The sequence below is a fragment of the Alligator sinensis genome, unplaced genomic scaffold (assembly GCF_000455745.1).
Source record: "Alligator sinensis unplaced genomic scaffold, ASM45574v1 scaffold542_1, whole genome shotgun sequence".
NCBI classification, from domain to species: Eukaryota; Metazoa; Chordata; order Crocodylia; family Alligatoridae; genus Alligator; species Alligator sinensis.
In genome coordinates, this window is record NW_005841963.1 from 3,041,412 (window position 1) to 3,056,776 (window position 15,365).

At 40.5% G+C, this 15,365-nt stretch overlaps 1 protein-coding gene across 9 annotated transcripts in view; it reads left to right on the forward strand.

The window, feature by feature from the left end:
• The window catches only part of NHSL1 (NHS like 1), a 171,716-nt gene extending 167,567 nt beyond the window's left edge, over window positions 1–4,149 (forward strand). For 8 of the 9 annotated variants that reach the window (XM_025200326.1, XM_025200327.1, XM_025200330.1 and 5 more), the window contains one exon: window positions 1,899–4,149. In XM_025200326.1, the coding sequence (XP_025056111.1) occupies window positions 1,899–2,631 (733 nt within the window). In that variant the 3' untranslated portion in view covers window positions 2,632–4,149. The remainder of the gene's footprint in view (window positions 1–1,898) is intronic. The other variant, XM_025200333.1, reaches the window with a different exon arrangement.
• Window positions 4,150–15,365: the final 11,216 nt, after the last annotated feature.

Consider the following 15,365-nt stretch of genomic DNA (forward strand, 5'->3'; position numbering starts at 1 on the left):
TCTGTCTCTGTCTCTGTCTCTCTCTGTCTCACATGCATGCACATGCACACAGTGGCTCTCCATGCCTTTCCATGTAATCCCTAAAACTTGGTCTGTAGAATTTTGTTCATTCTAAAAGCGGTTCGCTTACATTCTTAATACACATAATATTTGCTTGAGATGTGGTGCGTGCGCCCACACACACACAGAATAAATATGTTTATATATGAGGGGTGATTAATAAATCCACTGCCTGACACATTTTCTTATAAGACCCTGTTTTTACTTGCATATAACTTTTCCCAGCATCATTTACTTGGGCTGAAACATACTGTGCTAGGTTTCTGACTTAGAGGAGGCATTCAGCATCACATTCACCTGCTACATGAGTTCTAGATACAAAAATAACTGTAGATGTGACCTAATTGTCACTAAGTTTCTCCTTTATACTTATGAGTTTGTCTATCCACTGTTGTAGTAGATGGATGTCAGACTGCACTTATCTCCTAGATGGCAGCATCTTAAAATTACACTGTTAGTTGTACAAGTATAGCACAGGTGGGAAGTACTAACTCACCAATAGAAAGGATCTGGAGATCAAATTACTTAACATAGTGTATTTTGACACCCTTGTTATCTGTTGATAGGATGCAATACATAAATCCTTCTGAGCTTCCATTGAAAATACTCATCCTCTGGCAAAGGTTGTGGGGCTAAAAGTTATCCCAAAATGTAAGGAGCTGAATATAATCTACTAGTTAAGAAGGGGAAGTCATCTGTATTGCACAAGTCTCTTAATAAACATTGGCATTAAGTTTGTAAATATTGCAAAAAGTGCCAAGTCATTTTAATTGTTTACACATGCATATATAAAATGCAGCATTTCTTACTCTTTTTTTGGTATCGTTCTTATTTATTTCACAAAGAAACAAAGTGGATAGACACAGATAGCCAGCATGCAACACACTAATTTCTTTAGGACTTCTAATGGTATAAAACCAGGGGCAATAAAAATCCAGCTCCTACACATTTTAAATTCTTTTGATTATGTTTAAATCTAGTTTTTACTTTAAAATTAAAAATCCAGTAGCCTTGCTGGCGGAAAACAATGAATTTCATGCTGTAAATCAAGAAACTGGCCTTTTCATGGCTCAGCAGTCAAACAGATGGGAATGATAGAATGCAAACAAGATTTGAATCCCCCATCCAGCCCCCTCCCCCCCCACACATTTATCTTACCAGTGTTAACCATTTAAATGCTTACTTTTTAAAGTATTTTACCCCAAATTATAACATCTGACTATTTTAACTGAATCTTACTGGTTAACATCAGTGCATTAAAAGATATGGACATGTAAATATGTGCATTTCTAAAGTTAAAATGGATTGGACCTTCTTGAAAATGCACAGAACTCCTAAAGTCAAAATGCACAGAATCCATAATCTTTCTTTAGAGAAACCAAGGGCAAAAAACAGCATAAATTTTTGATGAACATATGCCAGAATGGCTCCGGTATCTCTTGTTTTTATCAGTTCCAATACTAATGCATGAAAAGAATGTCCTCGCCCCATACCAAATAATTCAGAAAATCTTATTTGGAAAATAAGTTTCAGTTGGCTCTGACATTAGCATTGTCTAATGCAATAGATTCCTTTTTTTCTAAGAAGAAAAATAAGAATAGTGGTTTGGTCTTGGACTATTTTTTGTCTCAAATATCTGTATTAATACATACATAGATATAATGACCTCATTATTCATGCTTCCAGTTTTATCTAGTACAAAATCTTCATCTATTTTCCCAGGTAGTTCCCCTCTCCTTAATGGCAATTTATTGTCCCACCCATTAGTTTGCTGAACAGATGTCCTTGCTTATTTTGGAGGGGAACAAAACTGTCTGTTTTTATATTTAAAACCCCAGATCCAAAAGGAAGGTCCTTGGCCGCAAAGATTCTGAGGATGACCGTACCCGAAACCATTCTCCATCGCCTCCAGTAACACCCACTGGCACCTCCCCTAATCTAGCTTCCCTCAAGCATGCAGGATCAATTCAGAGAAGCATTCGCAAGAGTAGCACCAGCAACGACAACTTTAAAGCCCTGCTGCTGAAAAAAGGGAGCCGGTCAGATGCCAGTTCACGCATGTCAGCAGCAGAGATGTTGAAGAACACAGACCCTAGGTTCCACAGAACAAAGGCAGACTCCTCCTCTGACCTTCTAGACAGCCCTACCAGCTGTTCTCCCAGCAAAAACAAAAGGGCCCAGGAAGAATGGGCCAAGAGTGAAGGCCTGATGCCGAGGAGTATGTCCTTTTCTGGTACCAGGTACGGCCGGTCACGAACACCTCCATCTGCTGCCAGCAGCAAGTACAATGTCCGCAACCGTATCCAGAGTAGCCCCATGACTGTTATTAGTGAGGGAGATGGGGAAGCTGTTGAACCATCAGAAAACAGGATCCGAAGGACTTTAGAAGAGCAGCAAGAGAGTCTACTCGATGTGTTTAACAGCGATGAAATGGACACGAATGATTTTCCATATGCTGAGGAAGAGGGAGCGAAAGAGCCCAAGGTTCCAACCTGCATAGACTTAATGACACAGCCAGTAAAAGTGAATACTTCGAGGAAGTGTCTAAGCCCTTCAGCTGAAGAAAGCTAATCAATGATAAAGGTGTTTGGTGTTAATCATTCAGATGGTGCAGGAAAATGAGTGAGGAATTGATCCCAGGAGAAAGCCCAGATGAGGACATACATTTTACTGCACATTTATTACATGAACTTCAGGCATGTGTTAAATGCAGAAGTAAAGATTTTCTGCATAGTGGATTGGAGAGGACTTGCTTTGAATATGCAGTCTGTGACTTTAAAGAAAGTGAAAGTTGAACTTTTTTTTGTAAAGCCTTAAAAGTCCTGTTGGGGTCAGGGTAGGATTTCCTCAGTTCCTTTTGGAGTGTGATTTATTTTTAAACATTGTGGGAATAAACATTAGGAGTAATCTTGAAAAGAAGATGAGACGCTTTTGTGGTAAAGGGTGAACTGTTGCTATAAAAGCATTCTATTTCTGTGGCTTAGGGAGTTCTTTAAGCAGGTGAGTTGAGGCAGGATGAGACACATATTATCTGTTGGAGGGTAGCAGGGCTAGTGTTGTAGCTGTACAGCTTCTTTTGTGTGTGTGCGCCTGTGTTAGTTTAAGCATGTCACACTAATGTAAAGAGGTCAGCAGAGCATGAATTGGTTCAGGTACTTTTCCCCAGGGACAGAAAATAAGATACCTTAACACAAGAAAGAGACAGCTATACACCGTGGTACTAGCTGCTATGCAGCCGTACGCACACTATCTATTAGATTTTTGGAGAAGTGCTCATTTCCAAATGCATTGCTTCCTTGAGTGGAAATAATAAGAAAAGGAGAGAGGAATAAGCAATACACTGCCAGAGTTGGAAAGTTTCAGGTTTCTGAAATGAAATTAAAAATAAAATATGAATTTGAGAACTTGCACTACAGAGTTGTGGGTGGATCCTGTCCTTTTAAATTAAACCATGAGGGTTACATTTTGCCAGAAGTAATTCTTCCATTTGTCAAAATGGGATGGTTTATCTTAACTTTATCACTTGAAATGTTAGATACTTGCTAACTTTTGGTTACCAAAGAATAAGTTACGGTTACTTTCCTTTTGATTTGCCTGCAGTATTTCTTTTTTTAACCTTAAACATTTAGCAAGGTTTGTTTTTATTGTATATTTTACTGATGGTAATAAAAAACGTTTAACTTTTCTCATTTGTAAAGAAAACAGCTGTTTAAAACTGAATTATTGACTGGAGATTTGATTTCATAATAGGAAAGAAGATAATTTTGAAAAGGAATTTTGCATCACTTCATGGTTTGTGCAGTTTTTATATTGTTTGTAAATAACGGAAGTTGTTAAAATATCTTTTGATCTCCCCACTTTAGCATTTATACATTTTTAGACTGATTTTAAAAGTAAAACCCTTCATATAGATTATTTATTTTAGTGAAATATGCTTGTAATCTCTTATTTCAATTCCTTATTTGTGAGTAATGTAAATTTCAGGGGCCTTTATCTAACTCTTCCTTTCAAAAGAGGGTGGGCAATGATGACAATGCTGTGACTTTGCTTAAATAAAATAAGGCTGCCAGTTGCCCATAGTGTCTTTCAAGTTGATAGCATTTCAGTCAAAAGTTACATCCAACACTTTGTGCTGCACTCTAGACTATCATAAACCATACTTCTAACTACTAACATTCAGTTCATGTAGTGAAACTTACCGAAACTCAGTACATGCTACTACAGTATATATGAAAATCCTGTTACTGCATGTAAGCAAACAGCAGTCTTGTCCATCACAACGAAGAGCCCTAATTCTTTCCTAGCCCTTACACCACAGAATTTATTGTGTAATGTTACCGTGTTTCCATTCTTTCCTTGTATTCCTTCCAACTAACCAGCCCCAGATTAGAATGCTTGGAGTAACAAGTGAAGGGTTAAATCACTGAGAGCATCTTGTCTACAATATAGGCCCAGTATTGCATGTCCGGGTCCCTGGAACAATGGTGGGATAGAATTGTGTACAGAAAACTTTACATACATCACCTGTGTTGACCAGGAACACATGCATGAAATCTGAGTCTGATCAAGGGAACTAAATGAAAACTAAACAGAAACAAGGACCTAAACTGATTTTTAATTCTGATCTGAATGATTTACAGCTAGGGAGAATCCTGCATTAATATTTGCATTCCCACGCTGATCAAATCTTAAAGGTAGAGCTCCATATTTTCACTGAACACATAGCACTTTATATAAATGCAAACTGATACTCCCACGGGAGAGAGAATGATCTTTGTTGTACAGATGGGGAACAAAAGGTCCGATCCTGCAAACATGCCTATGAGTAAACTTTTTAGTACTGAACTCATTCGGGACAGCTCATTGTCCTTGTTTTCAGGATCAGGCCCTAGGACATTAATATATGTCACACAACAACTCAATGGCACGTATATTTGAATTTGCAGGTTCCTATTTTTCAGCCCATTGCTCAGTCTACCAGATATTGCTGCTTTGTGGATTATGTAGGCATCCATTGTGGCACCATAGTTGGGGCTGTGTTAAATGTTGCACTTACATGTAAGAAATACAGGTATGAAAAGAGTAGAATAAAACTGTGACAATTGAAGGCCACAAGTCATAGGGAGATGGTATACTGTGAGATCAGTAATGTCCGCAGAGATTGGTGAATAACAATAAATTTGCTGTTTCAAACAGCAATGGAAGAGGATTAGAGTCATGGACAAGATTCTGTCTTCTGAAGAGAGATTTGAAAGAATGTGGGATAGTGTAGTGTAAAGAAGAGATGAATGAAATAGATGTGCTGGAAGGAAACGCCATAATGATTGGTATAGAGAAGGAATACCAGGTTTGTTTCTGCCCCTTTTCCCATAATATTATCAAAACAGGCATCTGATGAAATTGAAAGGTAACACATCTGAAACTGCACAAAATTAAGTCCTGGAATTTTTTCCACTGGCTATCATTGAAGTGGAAAGTGTGATTCCAACAAGAATAAATATTTCTTTAGATAGGAGATAATCCACTTAAACAGGCATATTTAAAGAAAGATTTAGGTTGCAACACAACCACATATAGCATTTGGATGCTTGGTTGGAAAAGTAGCGATTTGCCTTGTTTTTATTGTATTTGGGTAAGTAAGCTGGGGTATTCTGAAACTCAAGCTGTTGTATCCATGAATACAATAATGTCTTTTTTCTAACACCCATCCCTTTCTGTTCCATGGCCAAGATATAAGTAGCACAAACCATCACACTGTTAACTGGACTCGTCCTATTTTCCTCATTGTCTTCACATTCCTTTATGTTGCAAACACTTGCAATTTCTATCTTAAAAACTTGCAAGAGGCAGGAGTTTTTGTGGGTGATATCTTTTATTGGACTAACTGCATGGTTGGAATAGATTTTGGGTATCACAGTTGCCTGCCTCTGATTTCCCTCCTCTCCCCCAACAAATAGTCTATACACCAAAATTTTACACTGTATTCAATTGATGTAAGAACACAATGGGATGAAATCACTGATATGATCAGGTATAAGTTCTAACATTCTGAAGCAGGAAACAGTGCATCAGATGGTTGCTACATGGCTGTATTTTACTCACTGTAAGGTTTATACAGTTAAATGAGATTTAATCATATTACAGTTATCTTTATTTAAACCAGTGCCTCTGGGATTTGTGGTATCTTTAGTTCATGTACCTTTTGAACCCTCCTCTGACAGGACATTTCTACACTGAGCATTCTGGCATGTGTACAGTAGTACACTCTTTGGCCAAGTCTACCCTAGAAAATTTGTCAGCATAACAACATTGGTTAAGGGTGTGATTTCTGTGCTGGTGAAAGCTATAGTGTATATGCAGTCATGCAGACATAAAAATGCTTTATCTTATTTCAGGGGTGTTGGTTGTAACCGCGTTGGTCTGAGGACATAGGCAGACACCAGGTTCTTTGGGTAAATGTGATATCTTTTGTTAGACCAACTAAATAGTTGGGAAAATTGTTCTTTGCAAGCTTTCAGGCACAAACACCCTTCTTCATGCATAGGGAGTGTCTGCTGGTATTATGTGTTCTCCATGGTGGAATAGAAGCCAATATGCAAAATGCAGGTCTGTGAAAATGCAAATGTGTGGCAGTGAGGATCAGAGGCCATGGGAGACAATAGGTGTGAGACAGGTAGGTGCGGAGGAGGGGGAATGTTGACCTGGTGATAGAATGTAGCTGGTAAAAAGTAGAGAGGTTACTTGTGGTTATTGGATGGCAGGCAGGTTAATGTGCCGTAGATCTAATGTCTGCATTTAGTCCATGATTTTTTGTATCCAGTAGATTTATGAAGTGAAGTTCATTGGCTCATCTGTGAAAGGTGTTTTGTAAATTCTCTTTGAGAATTAGAACTGAGAGATTGGAGAGAGAGTGATTGTCTTGTGAGAAGTGTGCACCCACAGGTAATTGGCTATTTTTGTCTTTGATAGATTTTTGCTGTGCGTTCATTCTAATACGTAGTTCTTTGGTTTCTTCTACATATTTTCCATCAGGGCACTTAGCTCACTGGATGAGATATATTACATTTCTGGAAGTGCAGGTATAAGATCCAGGAATGGTGATGGTTCTATTGTGGGGTGTAGTTTTTGTGGAAGTGGTGGAGATGTATTTGCAGGTCATACATTTCTTGTCCTGGCGTGGTCTGGATCCATTCGGTGCGCTTTGGGCCATAGGAAGTTTGCTTCTGGTAATAAGGTTGGCAAGGTTTAGTGCTTGTTTAAAAGCTAGGATGGGTGGTTCTGGAAAGATCTCTTTAAAACCTGGGCCGCCTTCTAGTATGGGTTGCAGTTGTTTGAGGATTTTATGTATAGGTTTCAGGGAAGGATGGTATGTCATAACTAATGGTGTGCAATTCTTGGGGATTTTCTTTTTGTACTGCAGCAGTTCTTCACATGGTGTCCGGGTGGCTCTTTCAAAAGTGTAATCTGTCTCTCTGGAGAAGTGTCCTTGTTGAGGGAAAGCCCTTCTGAGATTTGTGAAGTGACGATCATGGGTGTTCTCCTCAGTGCAAATTTGGTGGTATCAGAGGGCTGAGAATTGGTTATTGAATTTATCTAGCTATTGGATGGTATTTCAGTTTGTTTGTTTGTTTTTTAATCTGTTTGTTCAATTTCACTGACTATGCTCTAAATTTGCTCTTTGTTAACTAATCCTATACTTCCTTATCTGTGCTTACTGGATCTTTAAGCATTCACTCTAAATCAGATGAGCACATTATGCAGCCCAAGAACAAAACACAACGTTTGTCCTCAAATTGTTATTTATAATACACACAGAGTTTTCATGGCACTTTCCAAACACAAACAGTCCCTTCCCTGATGTATTTAAACAAAACAAAATACTATGCAAGGGGCAGTAGCTTGGCTTAGAAGAAGATACGGAGAAACAAGGAAGGATTTCTGGAATAAATGGATTTGAAGGAAGGGAGACAGTTCCAAGTATAGAGCAAGAAGTGACAGTGGGAAAGTGAAGAAATAGAGAAAGGATTGGGGAAAGCACAAGATATAAAAATTAAGAGAAATGAGAGCAAGATATAAATGGGTATAGAAGGGAAAAAAAATCTAGTAGGCTTAGACTGGAGAGGAAAGAGCAAAGAGGGCAGACTTGAAATTAAGGAATGGAAGAGACGAAAAGGCTAAATAAAAAGAGTCAAATGTGTCATGATTATGAACCTTGGGAAAAGATATGATGGTAGAGTTGAAAAGGATGGCAATAGAGAGGAACTATTAGGAAAGTTCAGTTTTGCAGATGGTCAGGAAAAGAGCCATGTTAGGTAGGCAGCTTGCAATTCAGGAATGGGTGGAGGAGCAAAAGTCCTAAAATTTGGCAGGTGATGCTTCAAATTCTGCAAGCAGGTGAGGTCAGGGAGAGATTACTTGGGTACTGAGGGGGGAAAGAGGGAACTGCCAATAGCATTTTGAGGAAACAAACAGGTAGAAAAGAGGATGAGGAGACACTGAAAAAAATCTTAGATCAAGCGAATACTGAGTTGTAGAAGGCCAGAGGGGAAGTCATCACAGAGTTCAAACAGATCGATGAGGAGTGTTCCCAGAGATTTCCATGGGAGAGTCTTCTGGGATGCATCCAGACAAGCGCACACTGGCACTTTGCAGTGCCTCAAAGGCTTTTGAGGCAGCACATGTGAAAAGGTTCTCCACATTGCAGTGCATAGTCAAAACTAGATATCAGAAAATCCTGGTATCTAAAAATAATGGTTCAAAAAAGTGAGGCAATGCATGTGGCTTCAGTGTGTGCTGCCCAAAACCAGAGCCTGGCTGTGCTTAGAGCCATGGTGCAGCTGTCTAGATTACCACTGCTGCAGCCCCAAGAAGCCCCCAGGGCCCCAGGTAAGGCTGCTGAGGCCAGGCCAGGTGCTGGCCTCAGCTTCCCCTACCCTACCCAGAGCAATTTGCTGCACACCAGAGCACACATGCAGGGGCATTCCCTGGGGACAAAAAGCAGTGGCACAACTATTTGTCCCTGCTATTTGTCCCCAGGGAAATGCATGTGTGTGCTTGTCTGGACACTCCCTTGTCTTTGGGCATACCATTTGCAGTGTAGTGGCAAAGAGAAAAAGCTAGAGAAGGTGGACTTGAAAGTGGGTTGGAGAAGGATGTAAAGGTAGCTTGAATAGATACTATGCTTTAGGAATTGGAGACACAACAGTCAACGTGGAAGTGAAATTGTTAAATTTCTCAGCCTACAGTATAGAATAAAAGAGAAGCTTGAAGTCAAAGAGGAAGGAGCAAGTGGAAAGGGATCAGCTGCAGATCAAGGAAGTGAATCCAAAGTAATCTGAACATGTCAAGAGGACAAGTGGAAGTGTAGGGAGCAGACTGAAGGGTGACCTATGATCTGGAAACTGCTTTAGAGGAAGGAGGAAATAAATTCTTGGTAGCTATTGGGGAAAGTGGATCTCATGAAAATACATTCCATGTAACTTCAAGGTGCAGTTGTAGCTGTAGCTTTATTTTTATTGCTTCTGACATCAGCAAACCTAGTCCGTTTTGTGGGAAATCAAGTGTAGGCGACTATTTCTAGGCGTTACATTTAATGAGCTTTAAGAGCACAGAAAGTGCTTTACAGCCATAATAGAATAGACATTTATAGCTCTCGGAGTGCATTAAAAATGGCGGATACCGCTCCTAAATTAACCCTGGATGGATGTGTACTAACCTAAAGCATTTTTTGTTAGAGTGCTTTATCAAAGGTCTGTGCCACATCCCATCCAGGGTTTACTTAGAGCACTGTCACCACCCCACCACGCAGCGTTGTGCAGGGCTGCGCTCCAGCTTTAGGCAGAGCTTGTTTCATCTGCCTAAGTGCCAAGACGGCCCAAATCATTGACAGGCTCTGATCCCAGCCCCGCACACAGCCTGGTGGTGGTGGGTGGGGTTTCTATCCTTGTAGCTACCCTGGCCCAATAACGTGCTGCAGCCCAGCCAGGTTGAAGGTGAGTTGTGGGGGAAGGAGTCCAGGGTCTCTCTCCCAGCTGGGCTGGAGTGCACTGCTGCCTGCTGGAGGTGGGACTGCAGGGGAAGGGCACTGGAATGTGTGTCCCTGTACTAGGGCTCCTCGGTCTGGGTCCCTGTATTAGCCCTGGTTGTGTTGTGCCATGGTGAAGCTGTTGGCTGCAGCTGTCAAGAGGCTGGGGGGAGAAGGGAACCCTTCCCGTGCAGACCCAGCCTGCCCCCCACCACCCAAGACCCCAGCCAGCAAGTTATGGACCTTCATGGTAGGGGTGCTCTGTTTCCCCCGCCCCCTCTTCCACCCCAGCTGCTGCTGACAGTCACCAGCTGGCTGGGGAAAGGGACCACACTTGTAGCCTCCTGGGAAGTGTGCAGGAGAGCCCCTAGCAGCCACTATGCTCTAGTTGTAAACCCACTGGTTCACTTTCCTACACAAAGAGAAGATTCCTGACAAATCATAAACCTACACCTTATGGACACATCCAGACAAGTGCACACATGCGCTTTGCGGCACTTCAAAGGCTTTTGAAGCGCCACAAAATGCACATGGCATACATGAAAGGGTTGTCTGTGCATATTTGCAGCACAGAGGCAAAATTAGATAGCAGGAACTCCCAATATCTAAAAAAACAAAGCAAAAATAGTAGGGTGGTGCAAGTGGCTGCAGCATGTGTCACCTGAAACCACAGCTTGACCAGCCAGAGTCATGCTTCAGCTGTTGGCCAGGCTCTGTGCCCCTGGATTACCACGGCTGGAGCATCAGGCGGCCATTGGGACCCTAAGTAAGGCTGCTAAGGCCAGCCCAGGGTAACTTGTCGTGTGCCAGAGCATGCATGCAGGGGCATTCCCTTAGGACAAGTAGCAATGGCACAATTATGTGCTGCTGCTATTTGTCTCTGGGGAAATGCATATTCCCACTCATGGGGATGCACCCTATCTTTGCACACAAGACCTGCACCATTTGGATACGTTGATCTTGTTAAGGTGGTATAAAATCCCAACTGTATATGCACTTAAAATTGTTTAATCCTCTCTTAAATTAAGCTAAGTGGAGTTAAAGCTGTACAACCATTCCTGTATAACAAATAATTGTACTGTCTCTCAACTGCCTTTGACTGTCAGTCCAGATGGATCTATAGACAGGAGGCCGTTCCCAAACACATGCTGTAACCATGTATCAGGTGTTAAGCATATTACTAGTGGATAAATATATTCCCTCTGCCACATAGGTTTTTCACCTGGAAAAACGTGGACTGAACAGACATCAGTGGCACCTCATGCATCCTCTCCCCACCTCTGAGGGAGTCCAGCAGGTTGTAGTAGCCATTCACAAACAGGTAGGGCTAGCAACCAAAAGGACTTTGCTGAGGAAGATGTTGACTGGGGAACCAAGAGACCTGGGGTCTGGTAACTTGCTTGATCTGCATAGCAATGGTGTGAGTGCAGATTGGTCATACTTTCCAGTGAAGGTACATGTGACTTTAAGTATATGGCAAGTGTGCGTGTCTTACATATCAGTATATTTTATACTGATACCGGGTTCTGCAGGTACCATATACCATTATGTAAAATGCATAGTATTTAGTTACATAAAGCAAGAGTTGAAAACCCCTTTAATCTTGCTTTACTTACTTAAAGCCCCTTAGATTAAAAACAAACCAAATTCTTGTGTGACATACTAACCTTTTCTATTGCCGTAAAAAATACCAACCATTTATAAGAAAGGATCTGAAGAATGCAAGCATCTGAAGTCATGTTGACATTGGCCCACTAAATTTCCCCGAGCTGCAAGTAGCATAGTTATCTTAGTGTAGTAGAAATCATTTTTGACACAAAATGCTAATTCTGACCCTAAGTAAATAGCATCCTTTCACAGTTAGATGTAGAAATTCTCCTGAGAAGAAATGGGTGATCATTCTCTTGGTTTTGTCCAGTGTAGAACCACTACCAAAACTAAATGAGATTAGATATTTGAAAAGCTATTGAATTGTGTGTTTGGATCACAGCTGTGGTCACTCTGTTAAGGGTTTGAATTGATATATGCTGAATAAAATGAAAGATAGTAAAGGTAGCTTTAAAGAAAAGTGCCATTTAATATATAGTTTTGAAAGACAGTAAATACAACTTTATAATACCCTATTGTAGAATAAGCTCATTCTAGTCTCACCAATTTAGTGCCTTGTTCTTAATATGAAAAATTCTGACTGCTCTTTTCAAGCCACCCTTTTGGGGCCTATCATTGATATCAGTGGGAGAATATGCTCTTAGCAGTAAATAAATGCAATTGCTCCTTATCCTCTGAAACATGCACGGCATTCATTGACCTAGACTCTGCTACTGTACTAGGCAACAGAAGTTCTGCTTACAGCAGAACCAAAGAATGAAAAATGGAGCACAAGATGAGGTTCAGGAAGAAAATGTTCTCCTAAAAAGTTTAAAAATAAAGAAAAAACCCTGTAGCAGACAGCTACTATTTGAAACAAATAACGTGTGTGCTATTTGCATGAAAACTCTGCTTCCTTATGCAGTCCTTTATCATTGGATTTGGTTGTCTTTCTGCCAGGGACCTAGTTCTACTTTAGTCTTTTCATTTCCAGTCTAATATAGATTGTAAATTCCTCAGAACAGGCATTTTTGTCTTTTAATTTGCTTGTAAAGCACCATGTCATGTTATACCAATAGTATGAGAAACGTATCTGATAGTTTTATTTAAAAAGTGAACTGGCTTCTATAACAACATTTTCTGTTTTAAAAATTGTGGTAAAGCATTAAGCTCCTGCAGTGCAGCAATATCACATGGGTATTATTATAATAAAGGGCAGCCGTAATTACTTTTGCTAGTTTGGAATTACAGTATAGCCAAAAAGATGACAGCCCATGGATTTTTAGAAACAAGACTTACCTAGAGAACTAAGATAGCCATTTAAATTACTTGAATAGACTGATATCCTAAATAGAGTGCCTGAGCTAACACAAAGCAAAGATGTCTTTTTGTTAAGCAAATATGGAAGGTTTTGAAGCAAGCAACTGGAAAAAAAAACCCTAACAAATCAGGTGTTCCTGTGTAATAGGATTATTTATGCTTGAAAGTATAATGCAGAAAAACTGTGGCAATCTGAAGTCTGCTTGATTACTAACAGGAAATGATTCAGTGGCTCGTTTAGCTGGTAGTGAACAACTGTCACAACCAAAAGAACCAACATAATTCTCTGTAGCAAAGACATCTTTGCTGGCAAACTTGGCACAGTGGCCAAGGATTAAGTGGGTATGGAGACTAGTTAAGCATGTATTGGCAAGGCAGCAAGCTTTACAACATGGAGACAGGATGTGCAATTGATTGCATTGCCAGTCCAACACATCCTAAGCCCTGTTTATTTGTATAAAAATGGACTGTCTGCACAGTGCCAGTGTATTAGATGCAGGTGATCCAAGTTTAAATATGTTGTGCCTGTTGGCCAAGGGTCCTAGTTTACCAAGCCATGTATCAGCTATGATTTTAACGTTTCTTTAAGGTAAGCCAAACTAAACTTCTACGGAAAGGTTTCTTTTGAAATCAAGTAGCAGCTACGCATGCATTTAAAAAGGAGAATCTTAATTTCCTGAAAAGCAACTAATACTCAAGACAGTCACAAGACAGTTGATTTATTTTGTTATTGGACTTTAATATTGTCCCCTACTCCATTTGATACAGAGGTAGTTAGCTGTTAGTATTCAGGCAGAAGGTACAGCTGGGTGGCACCTTTAAGACTAGTTTAGAGGGCCATGACCTTTTATAGTATCAGAATCATAGAAAATGAGGGTTGGCAGGGACCTCAGGAGGTTATCTAGTCCAACCCCCTGCTCAAAGCAGGACCTTACCCAACTAGATCATCCCAGCTAAACCCACTTCATCAGATGTTTGGAATGGTCTCATGGAGAGAAAAGATTTTATTTACAAGGGAAAGTGGATGTTGGTAAGAGAAATAAGCAGTCTAGTTAAAATAAACAAGGCAGTTAGTATTTGGGGGGACAACTAAGAAAACAGCTAGTCTGGGTTAACTGTCTTTTCATCCTAATTGATCTAATCAATCCACTTACCTTCCTTAACATCATCTCTTCCCCTTGTCACTTTTCCTTCTTTATAAAATCTTTTCTACCAGTCTTTTCCTAGTATCTGAATAATTAGGTTGTTGCCTACAAAAGCTCAAGTGTCTGACCCAGTCAGCTTCTTAGGATGTAGACAGACATAACACTTGAACCGTTCCAAAAATGTCACTGATTGGAAGCCAGTTTACAATTGTCCCAGGTCAGAGGTGTCTGTACGTGCACTGCTGTGGGTTCTAAGTAGAACAGTCACCTTCTGGTCTTGCAGTGCCATAGGAGTGCTACCCGAGTGTAGTGAGTACCCAGCCCAATTGCAACTTTCTGCTCCTCCTTCTCATTAATAAGATTCAATAAAGACCCATTCCTGCATTTTACTGAAATATGTGGGGTAGTACCATGACTGGGAGTGCCTTAGCACGCGTGTAGTAGAGGCTGGCGGTCAAGTGCAGGCAATAGAGATTGGGTTAATAGAGTTCTGGCTGTGCAGTACCAGAGCAGCCAAGTGCCACGAGGGGTGAGGAGCAGTGCTGTGTGGGACACTTGAAGGACCAAGCAGACACTAGTCATATAAAGCTTGGTATCTGTACATAACACTGAGCTGATTGGCAGAGAATCAGTTCAGATTAATAGTTGATTATCCAAATATGTTTTTTTTAAACAGTTCAGGAGGTTGAAATCATTCTAAACTGGTTTATATGCCTGGATGCTTGCAGTTTAAACCGGTCTAAGTGTTATGTCTGTCTGCATCCTTAAAGTGCCACCATGTCCTGCCTTCTGTTAGTACAGCTGGAAGTTTTGGCACCTTCACAGACGTGAAAGGCAGCATGTGCTCAAAAGTGCTGGGTTGACATTTCTGTCCAAGTGCTTAACATTAAGAGTTTTCAAGGTATCACCTTTCTTTAAGGTAATAACTCTAACTGCAAGGATGACTGGCAGTTTATATCCCTTAGTCATTGTTTCCAGACAAGCTATAGACTCATTAATGGTTTCTTTGTCGTCTGACAGAATTTAAAAGTTTATTCTGGATTACAGTTCTGTGTCTGAAACAGAGAGAGATTCCACAATTAATTCTATAGCCACAAAGTACACCAAGAGGGTACAGAAGTTTCCTTGTATGAAGTTGTAGCAATTACTCCTGGAATGTGTGCTAGGTTACAGTGATACATTTCAAGGGCAAATAGGGAGCATGGTGTGCGGTAAGAGGAGCATGAATG